General features: G+C 42.9%; 1 protein-coding gene across 1 annotated transcript in view; it reads left to right on the top strand.

Moving 5' to 3' along the window:
- The window catches only part of TBX6 (T-box transcription factor 6), a 61,739-nt gene that overhangs the window by 30,333 nt on the left and 18,977 nt on the right, over nt 1-12,429 (top strand). Inside the window, exons 3-6 of the mRNA XM_085618828.1 lie at nt 2,416-2,683; nt 3,091-3,237; nt 4,703-4,773; nt 7,425-7,492. Coding sequence (XP_085474954.1) covers nt 2,416-2,683; nt 3,091-3,237; nt 4,703-4,773; nt 7,425-7,492 — 554 coding nt within the window. The remainder of the gene's footprint in view (nt 1-2,415; nt 2,684-3,090; nt 3,238-4,702; nt 4,774-7,424; nt 7,493-12,429) is intronic.

Below are 12,429 nucleotides of genomic sequence, written 5' to 3'. Positions count from 1 at the left end.
GTAGAGTAGAGCAGTGTGATGCAGAGTAGAGTGCTGTCGAGTGCAATGGCATAAAGTGCAGTGGTGTGTAATGGTGCACAGTAGAGTGGTGGAAAGTGCAGTGGCTTCAAATAGATTGGTGCAGAGTAGTGTACAGTGACAGAGTGCAGTGGCATAACAGAGTGGTTCAGAATAGAGTAGCATATAGTGCACTGGGATAGAGTGCAGTGGAGTAAAGTGGTGCACAGTACAGTAGAGAGACATAGAGTGAAGTGGTATAGAGTAAACTGGTGTACATTGCAGTGGCATAGAGTAGAGTGGTGCAAAGTAGAGTAGAGTAGAGCATCATAGAGTGTAGTGGTGTAGATTAGACTGCAACGGTGTAGGGAACAGTGGTGTAGAGTGCAGTGGCGATGACTTGAGTGGTGTAGAGTATTATAGAATGCAGTGGCATAGAGTAGGGTGGTGTAGAGTAGAGTGGCACAGAGTAGAGTTTTGCAGAGTACAGTAGAGTGGCGTAGAGTGCAGTGGAGTAGAGTGAAGTGGCACAAACTAGATTAAAGTGGCGTAGAGTGCAGTGGTGCAGAGCAGAGTGGTGCACAGTGCAGTAGCACTGAGTTCAGTGGCACAGAGTGCCGTTACATACAGTGCAGTGGCATGGAGTAGAGTTGCATAGAGTGCAGTGGTATAGAGTAGAGAGGTGTGGCGTAAAGTGCTATGGTGTAGAGTGCAGTGGAGTAGTGTGATGCAGAGTAGAGTGTCGTAGAGTTCCGAGCTATAAAGTGCAGTGGCATGTAATGGTGCAGAGTAGCGTGGCATAGAGTGCGGTGGCGTAACAAAGAGTGGTGCAGAGTAGAGTGGCGTAGAATGCAGTGGAATAGAGTATAGTGATGCAGAGTAGAGTGTCATAGAGTGCAGTGACATAAAGTGCAGTGGTGTGAAGTGGTGCAGAGTTGACTGGCATAGAGTGCAACTGCGTAGAGTGCAGTGTCCTTGAGTAGAGTGGTGCAGAGTAAGGTGCAGTGGTATAGAGTGCAGGGGCGCAAACTAGAGTGGTGCAGAGTAGAGTGCAGTAGCGTAGAGTGCAGTGGTGCAGAATAGAGTACAGTGGCACAGAGTGTAGTGGCATGGACTGCAAGAGCGTAGAGTAGAGTGACAAAGTGCAGTGGTATAGAGTAAAGTGCTGCAGCGTAGAGTGCAGTGGCGCACAGTAGGGTGCTGTGACGTAGAGTGCAGTGGAGCAGAGAACAGGATAGGTGGTGGGAGGGAAAAGAAGCAACATGGAAGGAGGATGAGTAGGATGTAATTAAAGCTACACTGAGGGAGATATAGGAGATGGACTGAAAACACAAGCACTCAAATGGAGTGCTTTAACACAAAGGGAAAAGTAGCTCCAGAAGCAGGAGCAGTAGATGGACACAAGTACTTAGTCCATGTCCAGGGGAGGGCCAAACAGGAGAAGAGGACATGACACCCACATGCTCTGACAAAGGGGGACGAAGGAAATGAGAGCGACGCTGAAGCTAACAAATGATAGACCATGGGAGGGTTGTAAGCCCACTGTATGTAAACAACGTCTCGCAGGGCCAGTGCATGCTCTCTCTAGGCGAAACCTAAACATGAAGAACCCTGCTGGATGGAGGGGAGTGAAAGCATGAAAGGGACTCATGCCAGAAAAGACTATTGCCCCGGAAGCACATAGGTTCCATTAGGATTTCAATCAGTAAGTTCCAAACAATAGTTGTGCTAGGGAACATGTTGATATAATTCTAATGTATAAGTTGTTGTCCCTGCCTGCTTAGAAGTCATAGGCAAGTGTCGTTTACAGGAATGTCTATACTACAATGGGTAATGGGTGCTACTGCAGGGGAACCCCCCTGCTTGCTTTGTATTTGATGCTTTTCTATCGTAAACCAATAACGTTTTTAAAATAAATGTATAGGCTTGATTTACGATGTGTAGTTGAACCACCAGTCTAGAGTTGTGGGGAAAAAACATCTCCTGCACATCAGCGGGGGTCAGCCGGCCACATTGAAACATTTGACCTGTAGCAGCGGGAATTACCTCCCCAGGCCTAGGGCATCTACCACCAGTAAGGAGGAAGCCGCCCCCAGGGAAAAAATCCTGTGTGGCTGATAGATTCAGACTTTTCCACCTCTATCCCCTGCCCCATAATTCATGCCCTGGACAGTCTGATGAGTGATTCTGGAAGCGTTAACTTGTCAAAAATGTATGTCGGCACCATGACTGACACGGTTCCTGCAGAAACTCGTCATCAGATTCCTACTTAAAATGGCTAAAACATTACTACTAGAAATGCAAAAAGATTCCCAGTGAGTACAATGGATTTCTTGACAAGTTTCGTGGTAGTTAGTTGTTCTCTGCTGAGTAATTTGCTGGTGTAAAACTCACCTTTGATTTTGTCGCCTCCCGTAGACGGATGTTTCCACAGTGTAAAGTTTGTGTGTCTGGACTGGATCCTCATGCCCGCTATATGATGCTGCTGGACATCGTGGCGGTGGACAACACGCGGTACAAGTGGCAGGAGAAGCGTTGGGAAGCAAGTGGCAAAGCCGAGCCGCAGCTGCCCAACCGAGTCTACATCCACCCGGATTCCCCGGCCAGCGGCGAGCAATGGATGAAGCAGTCCATCTCCTTCCACAAGATCAAGCTGACAAATAACACCCTGGACCAGATGGGCCATGTAAGGAGGGGCAGGGAGTCATGGGACATGGCTAAGACCTTGGCTATATAGGACTAGGCATGGGATTCCAACGCCAGAGTTGTTATCAAGGGTTCCTTATGACCAACATGGCCTGTGCTCTAATGCTGAAGGTTGCTTTATTTCTTGTGTGCACCAGAGAGGGGAATCCATGTCCTACATGCATCAGGAAGCAGCAAGGGAGTGGGCTGCACCTCCAATAAGTTGGATACAGCAGGACAGAGGTGGTGGGAGTGGGTGAGGAATCTCTAACATGAGCCATACCATACTGAAAGAGGGTGATGGGCAACCATCATGGCCATACAGGACAACGGGCAGTGGACAGTGTACCTTTTATGCTATCATTGTTTTTTCATGCTTTTATTTGCATACATTGTACCCCCTTCCAGATCATCCTGCACTCCATGCACAAGTACCAGCCCCGCTTTCACATCGTCCAGGCGAATGACGTCTTCAGTCGGCGCTGGGGAGGCTGCTCATCCTTCAGCTTCCCAGAGACCTCCTTCATCACCGTCACCGCCTACCAGAACGAGGAGGTAAGCCATGTCTTGTGTACGGCTCATCTGTGCCTGCAACTGTTGATTTCAACCTGCGTCCAACACTCTCCACCTGTCCGTCAATTGACCATAAGTCTCAACTCACACCCTTCATTTCCACAGCCATTCTGTTAATATAGTCCTCATTTCTGTTGTTATTGGATCTTACCGGGACACTTATCGCTAACCTCTTGACAGAGACTGCAGGGCGATAGACACCGGTATAGGCTAAGCCAGCACCTGAAAAATGGATGTTAAAATCATTAGAACGGGAAGATGAAGGTTTCAGCAAAATAATCCCTGAACTAGATTGAAGTAACATTGGTAGAGAAGTGCCCCGCAAGGGACCAAAGGAAGGCAAGCTGGAATAATAACGGAAATGGGATAAAAAGCTCGAAAGGTTCTGGAGATAAAAAACACACAGAGCCAGCAGTGACTGCAGGGCGACGGGAGCAAATTTAAATGACTAGGAAACGGTATTCATAGCAATGGGATTAAAAGGCGATGAAGTCTCTGCATTAGAGAAATGTATAAAATAGGCCGTGGACTCAATCCTATTCTCAAATTATATTTTCTCAACCTAAATCTCAGCAATGTTGCTCAAAAAAGCTTAGAAATGCTAACATGCTCACACAGTATTCCTTAACCTGCAGCTTGATGCACTGAACCCATTTTCTCATATCCTGTCACCAACAGAAGATCCTGGAAATATACAGAATATACATTTCTCTATAAATTGCACTGTTAGTGTGTCTTGTCTCATTTACCGCTTCCATCACTTCACAAAGAGAGATGCATTAGAACACAAGCACCTGGCTTGGCGCTCTTCCAAAAAAAGGCCCAATGAGAGGACCATCACATCAGCAAAGCGTGTAATCAGCATTCAGTATGCACCTCTTGAAATCGCAGCCAATCATCTTACTATGCATGTTCAGGGTAGGCAACCCAGGACTATGTTGGTTCCATTTGCTTCAGTGTTGAGCTCATCCTCTACGTACATCTCCAGAGTACTCTGTGACCATGCAGATTATGGAATCAAACACCAGGTCTTTTGTGCTACACCCTGTGTATTGTCCAAGAATAGCTGTCAACTGACCAAATGTTCAACACAGCCCCCAGGTTTGCCTCTATGTCTTAGCATGGGACCTGTCACTTCTAAAAATGTATTGAGTGTCCGTGAGCAAAGAAGATTTCTCAACACACCACCCCCAAGATTCATCCGTAATACTGTTCCCGACTGGTACCAGAACACCACGACAGGATGGGTGTCTATCCCGTTAATCAGCAGCCCTACCTTGCTTTGTCCTCGTTTGCATCTACTAGTCCCCCATCTCCCTCTCCTTTCTCCACCCCGTTGGTCAGTCTTCCTCCTTCAGTCTGTGCCAGCACCCTATAGACATTCCACTCATCCATGCATTGCTCAAGCTCATGAACTTAAGAAATAGTTTTTTTATTCTTTCTACAGATCACTCAGTTGAAGATCAGCACAAACCCCTTCGCCAAAGGCTTCCGCGAGGATGGAATGAACCACAAGCGGTGAGAACCTATGCCACAGCTCAAGTCTCTAAAGCCAGACATGTTAAGCTCTGTGTAATCTGAATAATGGTTCTGCCAACTGAGGTGTAATCCGGAAACAACTGTGTAACCTGTAGGATAGAGATGTCATCTTAGCTTGGGCGATCTGCATAACCTGAGGAATGGTTCTGCTTTCTGAGGCTTGAGCGTATAAACTGTGTAGCCTGCTTGATAGCTCTGCTCTTTCAATCAGTAAGATGTATGCAGGCGAAGGAAATGGAATTGGTGGCATTGGGTATCATGCAGGAGGAAAATTTAATGCGGGCTTATAAACAGATCCGATTAAGTTTTTTTAGGATTAGTGTGATATGGTCATATTTCTGTTCATTGGTGATCAGCTGGGGAGCTCTGTAAAGGACAGCAATCATTTGACAAGTATCAAGAACCTACTGCTAGGTGATTAGGAACTCTGATTAAGTGGTGATTTAAATACAGTGTGCAAAAGCCATGTGATTGTTGCAGTCTGCGAGAGAGGAGGTCTTTAAAACACTGATTCAAGACATAATGCAGCTGTGACAGTTTGTTAGTAATTTAAAGATACAACTCATCATCAGATACAAAGATGTTAATATTTGCATCCGTTTCTTGGGGTTAGCCCTAAAGCTCCAAGAAATGGATGCACATCTCTAAAGTGTACAAGAGAAAAGAAATTCGCCGAAATCCCATGAAATTGACTGAAATGACAGCAGGTCGACATAAGACAAACACACAATATTTCACTACTAAGTATCCTGCCATTGATCAACAGATACACTTTCGGTATGGTTATTCTTTAGGTAGATGTCAGCCTTGTTGTAGGGTGTTGATGCAAGCTCTAAGATCAGGATCTCACTGATCAATGGCACTTCAAGGTAGAGTTCCGTGTGTTGATTATGTGAGATATCATTTTTCAAGAGCAGGATTCTATGTACACACTAAACATCATAGTTGTCAATATAGAGCCGTGAGAGATGCTATTGGAGACCTATGGGGCGAGGTGTGAGTAAATCCCGAAACACAAATTGATATCTCTGATAACATAGAGGTGAACTAGTGGTCTAATACAATATTTGAAGAGGGGGTCCCAAAAATGTTACTTAGGCTATGCAGATTTAGAATGTAGGGGTGGGTGGAACTCACGGAGTTCTACTCCGTGGAATTCCGTGGAGTTGTCTAAAACCTCAGTGAAACTCAGCGGAGTTTTGTCTGCGATGGAATGCAAGGGTTTCTGTGCTCTATTATTTATGGTGTTATTTCTGAAACGTGCCTGATAAATATTTACCAGGAGAGGGTGCCTTGCACGCAAAGCGCTCACAGTGAGTCACTTACTCTAGAGCCAAAAGACTTGGGGGCTGGGGGAGTAGGAAGGGGTTAATCAGCCCGAAGCGTCGCGCACAGTGGCGAGGTTCTTTTCAGGGCTGCCCGGAACAATGCAGCTATCAGTCTGTAACTGGCCTTTGGCCTAAAATCATTTATGGCTGATTCTCAGGTGCTGATGAAAATAAAACATTCCTAATGCCTGTACACAAAGGAGATGTTACAAGCTGACTCAGCACTCACCTCTTCGCTCTCTTGAGCACTTCTTTAAACTTGTGCTTGCCTTTATTCTCTGCACGTCGATGTTGGTCATGTCTGGCGCCGGGCACGGCTCCTCTTCTCGTCCCTACTGCTGTTGCTGGTATGATTGCCGGTGCTCATCCCGCCCCGGTGCAGTGTGTGGGGGCCTGGGCAAGTCAGTGTGCAGGGGCCTGCCTCCGCCACTCTATTATCCATTCCTCACTGACTACTACATTCAGCTGCCAAAATGGTGACCACGTCATTAACTTACTTTGTTGCCAACACATATCAAGTTTTACGTTTACAACGCTTGGGAGGGGTTGACGTCACTCACATTATGATTGGCAACCACATTGTATGTGTGACGAAGGCCTCTGCCATTGGAGAGTTGTGTTACTAAAGAAGAGAGAGGCTCTTGATGTTTACATCAGGCACGCCTTCTACCAAATGGAGCTCTGCCCACCTCAGCTCTATAGTGAGTGGTGCACAACGATAAACTCCCCTCCGCCACTCCAAGCGGAGCACGGTGGTGCAAAACTCTGTGAACTCCGCTGGCGAGCGTCCACTCTTATTAGAATGGCGTTTGGCCAAACAAAGTAACTTTGGGAGGGTTAGCCCAGCACCCCACTCTCCCCCTCTATAGTGGCAGCTGTGATTAAGTTACACTTTTGAGATGGACAACTCCAGTAGTGTTCCAGAGAGGCCCTGCTGAAGGAAAGCGTGGCATAGGTGCCAGGAGTCAAAGGCATAGAAAATCACTAACAAGTCCATTACAATTGTAGGTAAAAGTTATACTTTGTGTCTGATTCTTAAAGCATAGTCGATCAACTGCATTATCTTAGTTTCAATGCTGAAGCATGGACAGACCCTGGACTATTAGGCCTGTAGCAGCTGATGGGTGTATTGGTGCCAATTTAGATTTACAGTCTGATGTGATACTGCACCTTCTAATATCCATAGTCTGTCCTAGTCTAGGATTCCTCTAGTCATTGGTGCATTGAATGGGGAGTGGGGAAATTCACCCATTGCACATATTTGCTAATTGTTTTTTTTTTGTGGTCTTTTTCTGTTTTTAGAGAACGAGACTCTAGGATGAAGAGAAAGGCGAAGAGTCCAAGAAGAGAAACTGAGAGTTTACAGAGTGGTCAGTGAACAATCTGTTTCACCTTACCTAAATACATCTCCGGATGAAATAATGTGAAAAAAATTAAACGCTTTTCTTCCTGTACTTAACATGGACGCAGCCACCCAATTGAAAGTAACTGTTAAAAAATAAACACAATAAACATCAGTAAAGCAATGCACAGAAAATGTAGCCCCTCTGCCTACAATAAAATCCAATTTAATATTAATCAGCAGTATTAAAGGTGGCAATTACATTTCAAACCTTTAACATGTGAGGGACCAACATACCCCTCACCTTAAAGCTGTTAATTTGCTCGAACACTTGAAAAAAGCGATGGGAAAAAATCTTTAAGAGATGCCATGCCCAGTTGGTACATAGCTTCTACATTTCTCTTGATCCTTTTTTCATTCTTCAATCCATGCCCAAAGCCATTGTCCAATACACACAAAAGTGGCCAAATATAAAAAAGTAAACTTTTGTGCAAAGTGTATGCTATTGCCACATCGTAACGTGCAATAAGGTATTTGGAATAAGTATTTTTTTATAACTAATTCAATCAGTAAACTTCACACAACTTCTCCATCCCAGTCTGATTTCAAGCAGAAAATGATAGTGAAGAGCTGAAATCTACTTTATCTAAACTCGTCCCAGAATGCAAAGATGTCAATATCTGTATCCTCTTCTCATGTCCCAAAGAAAATAATTGCTTGCACTTCACCTAAAAGTTGATGTAAATTACAGCAAACAAACATGGATGGCCAATTTCTCACAAAAAATACAACTACCTTCTCAAAATTATTTTGAAACAGATGCAAACATTGACTATGAAAACATATTTTAATCCTTATATGAATACATTGACCATTTTTTTAAATGAATTTGCATTATATATTAGATGTTATTATCACTCAGCTAAGAAATATTTCTTTTATTGGCCTCAGAGGAGGAAATTTGATTCTATTGTGTTGGGTTCAATCTTTAGTCCTGAAAGTTGCACACAGATCTCGGCAGTGGTCTCTCAACATTGTACTGTGATGGCCGAACACTGACCTTTCTAGGCTATCTGGATCTAAAAGGATAAAAACCTGCTTGGCTTCTACGCTTCCTTGATATTACTGTTCGAAGACAGCTTCCAAAGGTCCTTCAGCATTACACCACTAAGATCCAAACCTACCATAACATCCCAGTTACAAAGTTTCACTCTCGCTATCATACTATTGAAACTGATTTTCCAAGCTTGAAGCATGCTTAGCAACTTTTTTTGTGTGCTATATCCCTTCCAAAGTAAATGCAGTCAATTCAGACTGAACTGAAGAACACAGAAAGAATTGTCTTTAGTGAAAGGTAATGATTTCCTTTACCCAGGAAGTTTATTTGAATCTTGGGTAATTTTTTAATTTTGCAATTAATTTGCAAACTTTTATAATCACTAAGCAACTTCAGTCTATTACAACTTTTAAAGGTCCTACAAGTTTTTGGGTGTTAATTTATCAAAAAAGTTAAGAATATTATTAACAAAGAAACAAACCAATTTTGTAATTGTTACAGAGGTTGTGGATAATTTAAGAGAGTTGAAATTGCTTTCTAAAAGTTATTTAGAAGTTTAAATTAAGTTGGAATTGTTTATTCAAAAATTGCAAAGGGCATTTGGACCTTTTGAAACATGTGAACTCATTGATAAAAAGTTTTGAGTGTCCATTTCGCTAACTTGTCAACAACCAGTTCACCATCCTTAAAAGTTAAAGATCATTTGTTTCCTAGAATTGCCACACATGAATTGAGAATTTTGTCCACATCCTGTCTCACAGTGTTTTCTCTCTTCCCTCATCCATTACATTTTGTTCCGCCCTGTTTTCTTCTCTTACTATTTCCATCCTTCTGCCCCTTTTGGTCTTCCCTTCAGAGTCTCATATCCTCTGGGCATGCTGTTTTTTCCCTTTCATCCTAAGCCATAATCCGCCCTAATTTTCTTCATAAGGCTATAAGGGAAGTGGGAAAATGTATTACTACACAGACATATATATATCTGTTCTCAAGAGTAGTAAGAGTCCGAGTAATTAGCTAACATGTGCTAATTAAAAAATGCATAATATGAAATAAGGTGGAAAATTTGGAAGCCTACTGATCTCTACACAAAGAGGCTTCTGGTCCTTGTTTGCATCTCTTTTTAACCTGTCATTCTATTATTTATTTATTTTTATTTATTCAAGAGTTTTATATAGCACTGGCTAGACCCAAAGGTATCAGAGTGCTTTACAGCATTATCACAATGACGTCAGACAAAAATGATTTCAGAAAATTGCAGTGTCGAGAATTAAAACTGGTGATGACCTAGAGGGAAACACAGAAAGAGGAGCAAACAAAACAGGGTATAGAAGCCATCACGTGTTGGTCGATTGTTCTCCGCTTGGATGAGATGCCGGTTGTATAGAAACCCTATTGTGCTGGGAGATTGCTGTCCAGCTGGTTGAGGTGCGGATTGAGGAGGAGATCCTCTAGCTGTCTCGTGAAATCTATGAAGGATGGGTTAGTCCTCAGTACTGGGATGGAGTTCCACATTTTAAGAGCTTGGCCTGAGAAGGAGCATGCCAGTGTTATTTGTTTGTGATTTTTTTGGTGGAATGAGAAGCAGGATGTTAGTGCTTTTTAGGTTTCTCATCTGACCTGCCTTTTTTGTTTGGAAGAAAGGTAAGCTGGTTTACTGGTGTGAAGGACTTTGTAAGTGAGACATACAGTTCTGAAGCTGCAGCAAGCTTCAATCTGGAGTTTCTTTAATGGCTACTTTCAATGCGGGGCAAATGTGATCATATTGTTTTTTGGGATTCCTGTGACCATCCTCGCTGCTGCATTTAAAGGGGTTCTTAGGGGGCTAAGTGAGCTTTTGCTGTGCCTATGAGGGTGGCATTGCTGTAGTCCATACTGGACAGAACCAGAGCTTGCCAGGCAGATTTGAGAGCATTTGGAGGAATGAAGGGTTTGATTTTGTTTAGGAGTCTTAGGTTGTAGAATGCGCTCTTAACAGAATACTTTATATGTTCACTCATGTTCAATCATGGGTCCAGTGTGATTCCCAGATATTTGACAGAGTCAGAGAGGGTTGGATTGTAGTTTAGAGCATCAATGGCATTTAGCCATTTAACCATTCTTGTATCGGGTGGAGGGGGGGATCTGTTTGTTTTTGGATATGAGAAGGATTTCTGTGTTATCTTGGTTGAGTTTTAAGTGGTTGTGAGATAACCAGAGTTGGACTTCGTTGAGGGTGGCATTTAGCTGGTATGCATCATCTAGTTAGGGAATTTCTAAGTAAAGCTGAGTGTCATCGGCGTAGAGGTGGAATGGGATGTTTGTTTGTTTGAGTATGACGGTAAGGGGCTCCATGTACATACTGAACAGGGAGCACAGACTGAGCCTTGGGGGACACCACAGGTTATAGCAAATGTGTCAGAAGAATTGCTTATTTTTTATTTGTTGTGAGAGGTTTTGTAGAGAAGATGTGAACCATTGTAGGACCACCCCATCTGCTTCAATCCTTTTTCGAAGTGAGTTCAAGAGAAGCTTGTAGTCGACCGTGTCAAAGGCCACCGACAGGTCTAGGAGTATGTGCAGGCAGCATCGATCTGTATCATAGGATTTGTGCAAGTCATCTATTATATTCAGGATAGCTGTTTCTGTGCTGCATCCTTCTCTGATGTTGTACGGAAACAATGGCTCGTGTGGATTAATATTTACTAATACAATGTATAATACATGATAGCGATCCAAAAAAGGGTTAAATGTGATGTCAGAAAGAAAGGCACAGCCATACACATTAGGTCTTTTGTAGAAAATATTTTTCTTTTATATAACAAAAAAGCACAAAACTTTATGCTAGAACCTTTGCCTCCAGCATAGATCCCACTTACTTTTGCTTCACACACTGAACTTCTCTACTTTCTCATTTTTTTTTGCATTTTCATACTGCTTGACACAGTCAATAACAATATTCTCTACTCTACTTTCTTGGCATCTCGTACTGTGAGCTTTCTTTGCTTTCTTTTTCCCTTTGCAGTTCAGTTCAGTCTTTCACACACCTCCATCTTTTATACAGAGTTTCTCAGGTCTCTGTTCATAGTCTGATCCTGTTTAATATACACATTACATCCCTAGCTTCCAACATCTCTTCCTTTAGTCTTTCCTTCTTTGAGGCACCTTACATCCGCTCCAATAAAACTAGAGCGCTGAGTTAATGCTCCATCCTCTCACATATTTATTTCCTTCTTTAGTCCCTCTTTCCCTTGTTCCACTATTATCTTCTGCCTGAAATCTGGGTCTACTTTTCAACTATTTCTTTCCGTTTCCGAAACATATTTCCTTAGTTATATGCACCTCTAGATCTAGTCATACAGCATCCACAAATGTCAGTGTATTCAGGCATTTCAGACAACTGAAATGAGTATTCTTTGTTTTTTGTTTTTTTTACAAACATTCTTTACACCTTGCTTCCGATGCTCTTCAGATTTTCGCTATGTCTTTAAAACAGTGATATATTTTTCCTTTCAAGGTTTCTCTCACAGCTAGTATTTTTCCGCTCCTGTGGCTCATCATTCCTTGGCTGACATTTCCTACACAGTATTGCTTTCTTTCTATTGCATCAAAGTCCTCTGTTTTTTGGTCTTGTTCCCATTTACCCTTTTTTTTTTTTTTACCACAGTTTGCGTTCCTCTACCTACCATACAACCTGATGCACAGGTCAAGATGCTTACTTCCATGCTGTTGTGCCCTTATCCTTAAACTCTGGAATGCTCCACCTTTCTAATTTCACTCTGCCACCACCATATGCATCTTTCGGACCGACCTCACAGAGCCCTTTCTCTCTTCTATGTCAAGCTTTTTCTTTATGATGCTATTTAATTTTCCTTATATCCCACCTATATAATCCATATTTGTGTCACTGACCCCAACAGAGCTGCCCTCCC

This window comes from Triturus cristatus, chromosome 7 (genome assembly GCF_964204655.1).
Source record: "Triturus cristatus chromosome 7, aTriCri1.1, whole genome shotgun sequence".
In the NCBI taxonomy this organism is placed as follows: domain Eukaryota; kingdom Metazoa; phylum Chordata; class Amphibia; order Caudata; family Salamandridae; genus Triturus; species Triturus cristatus.
This window is presented reverse-complemented; position numbering and strand designations above follow the sequence as displayed.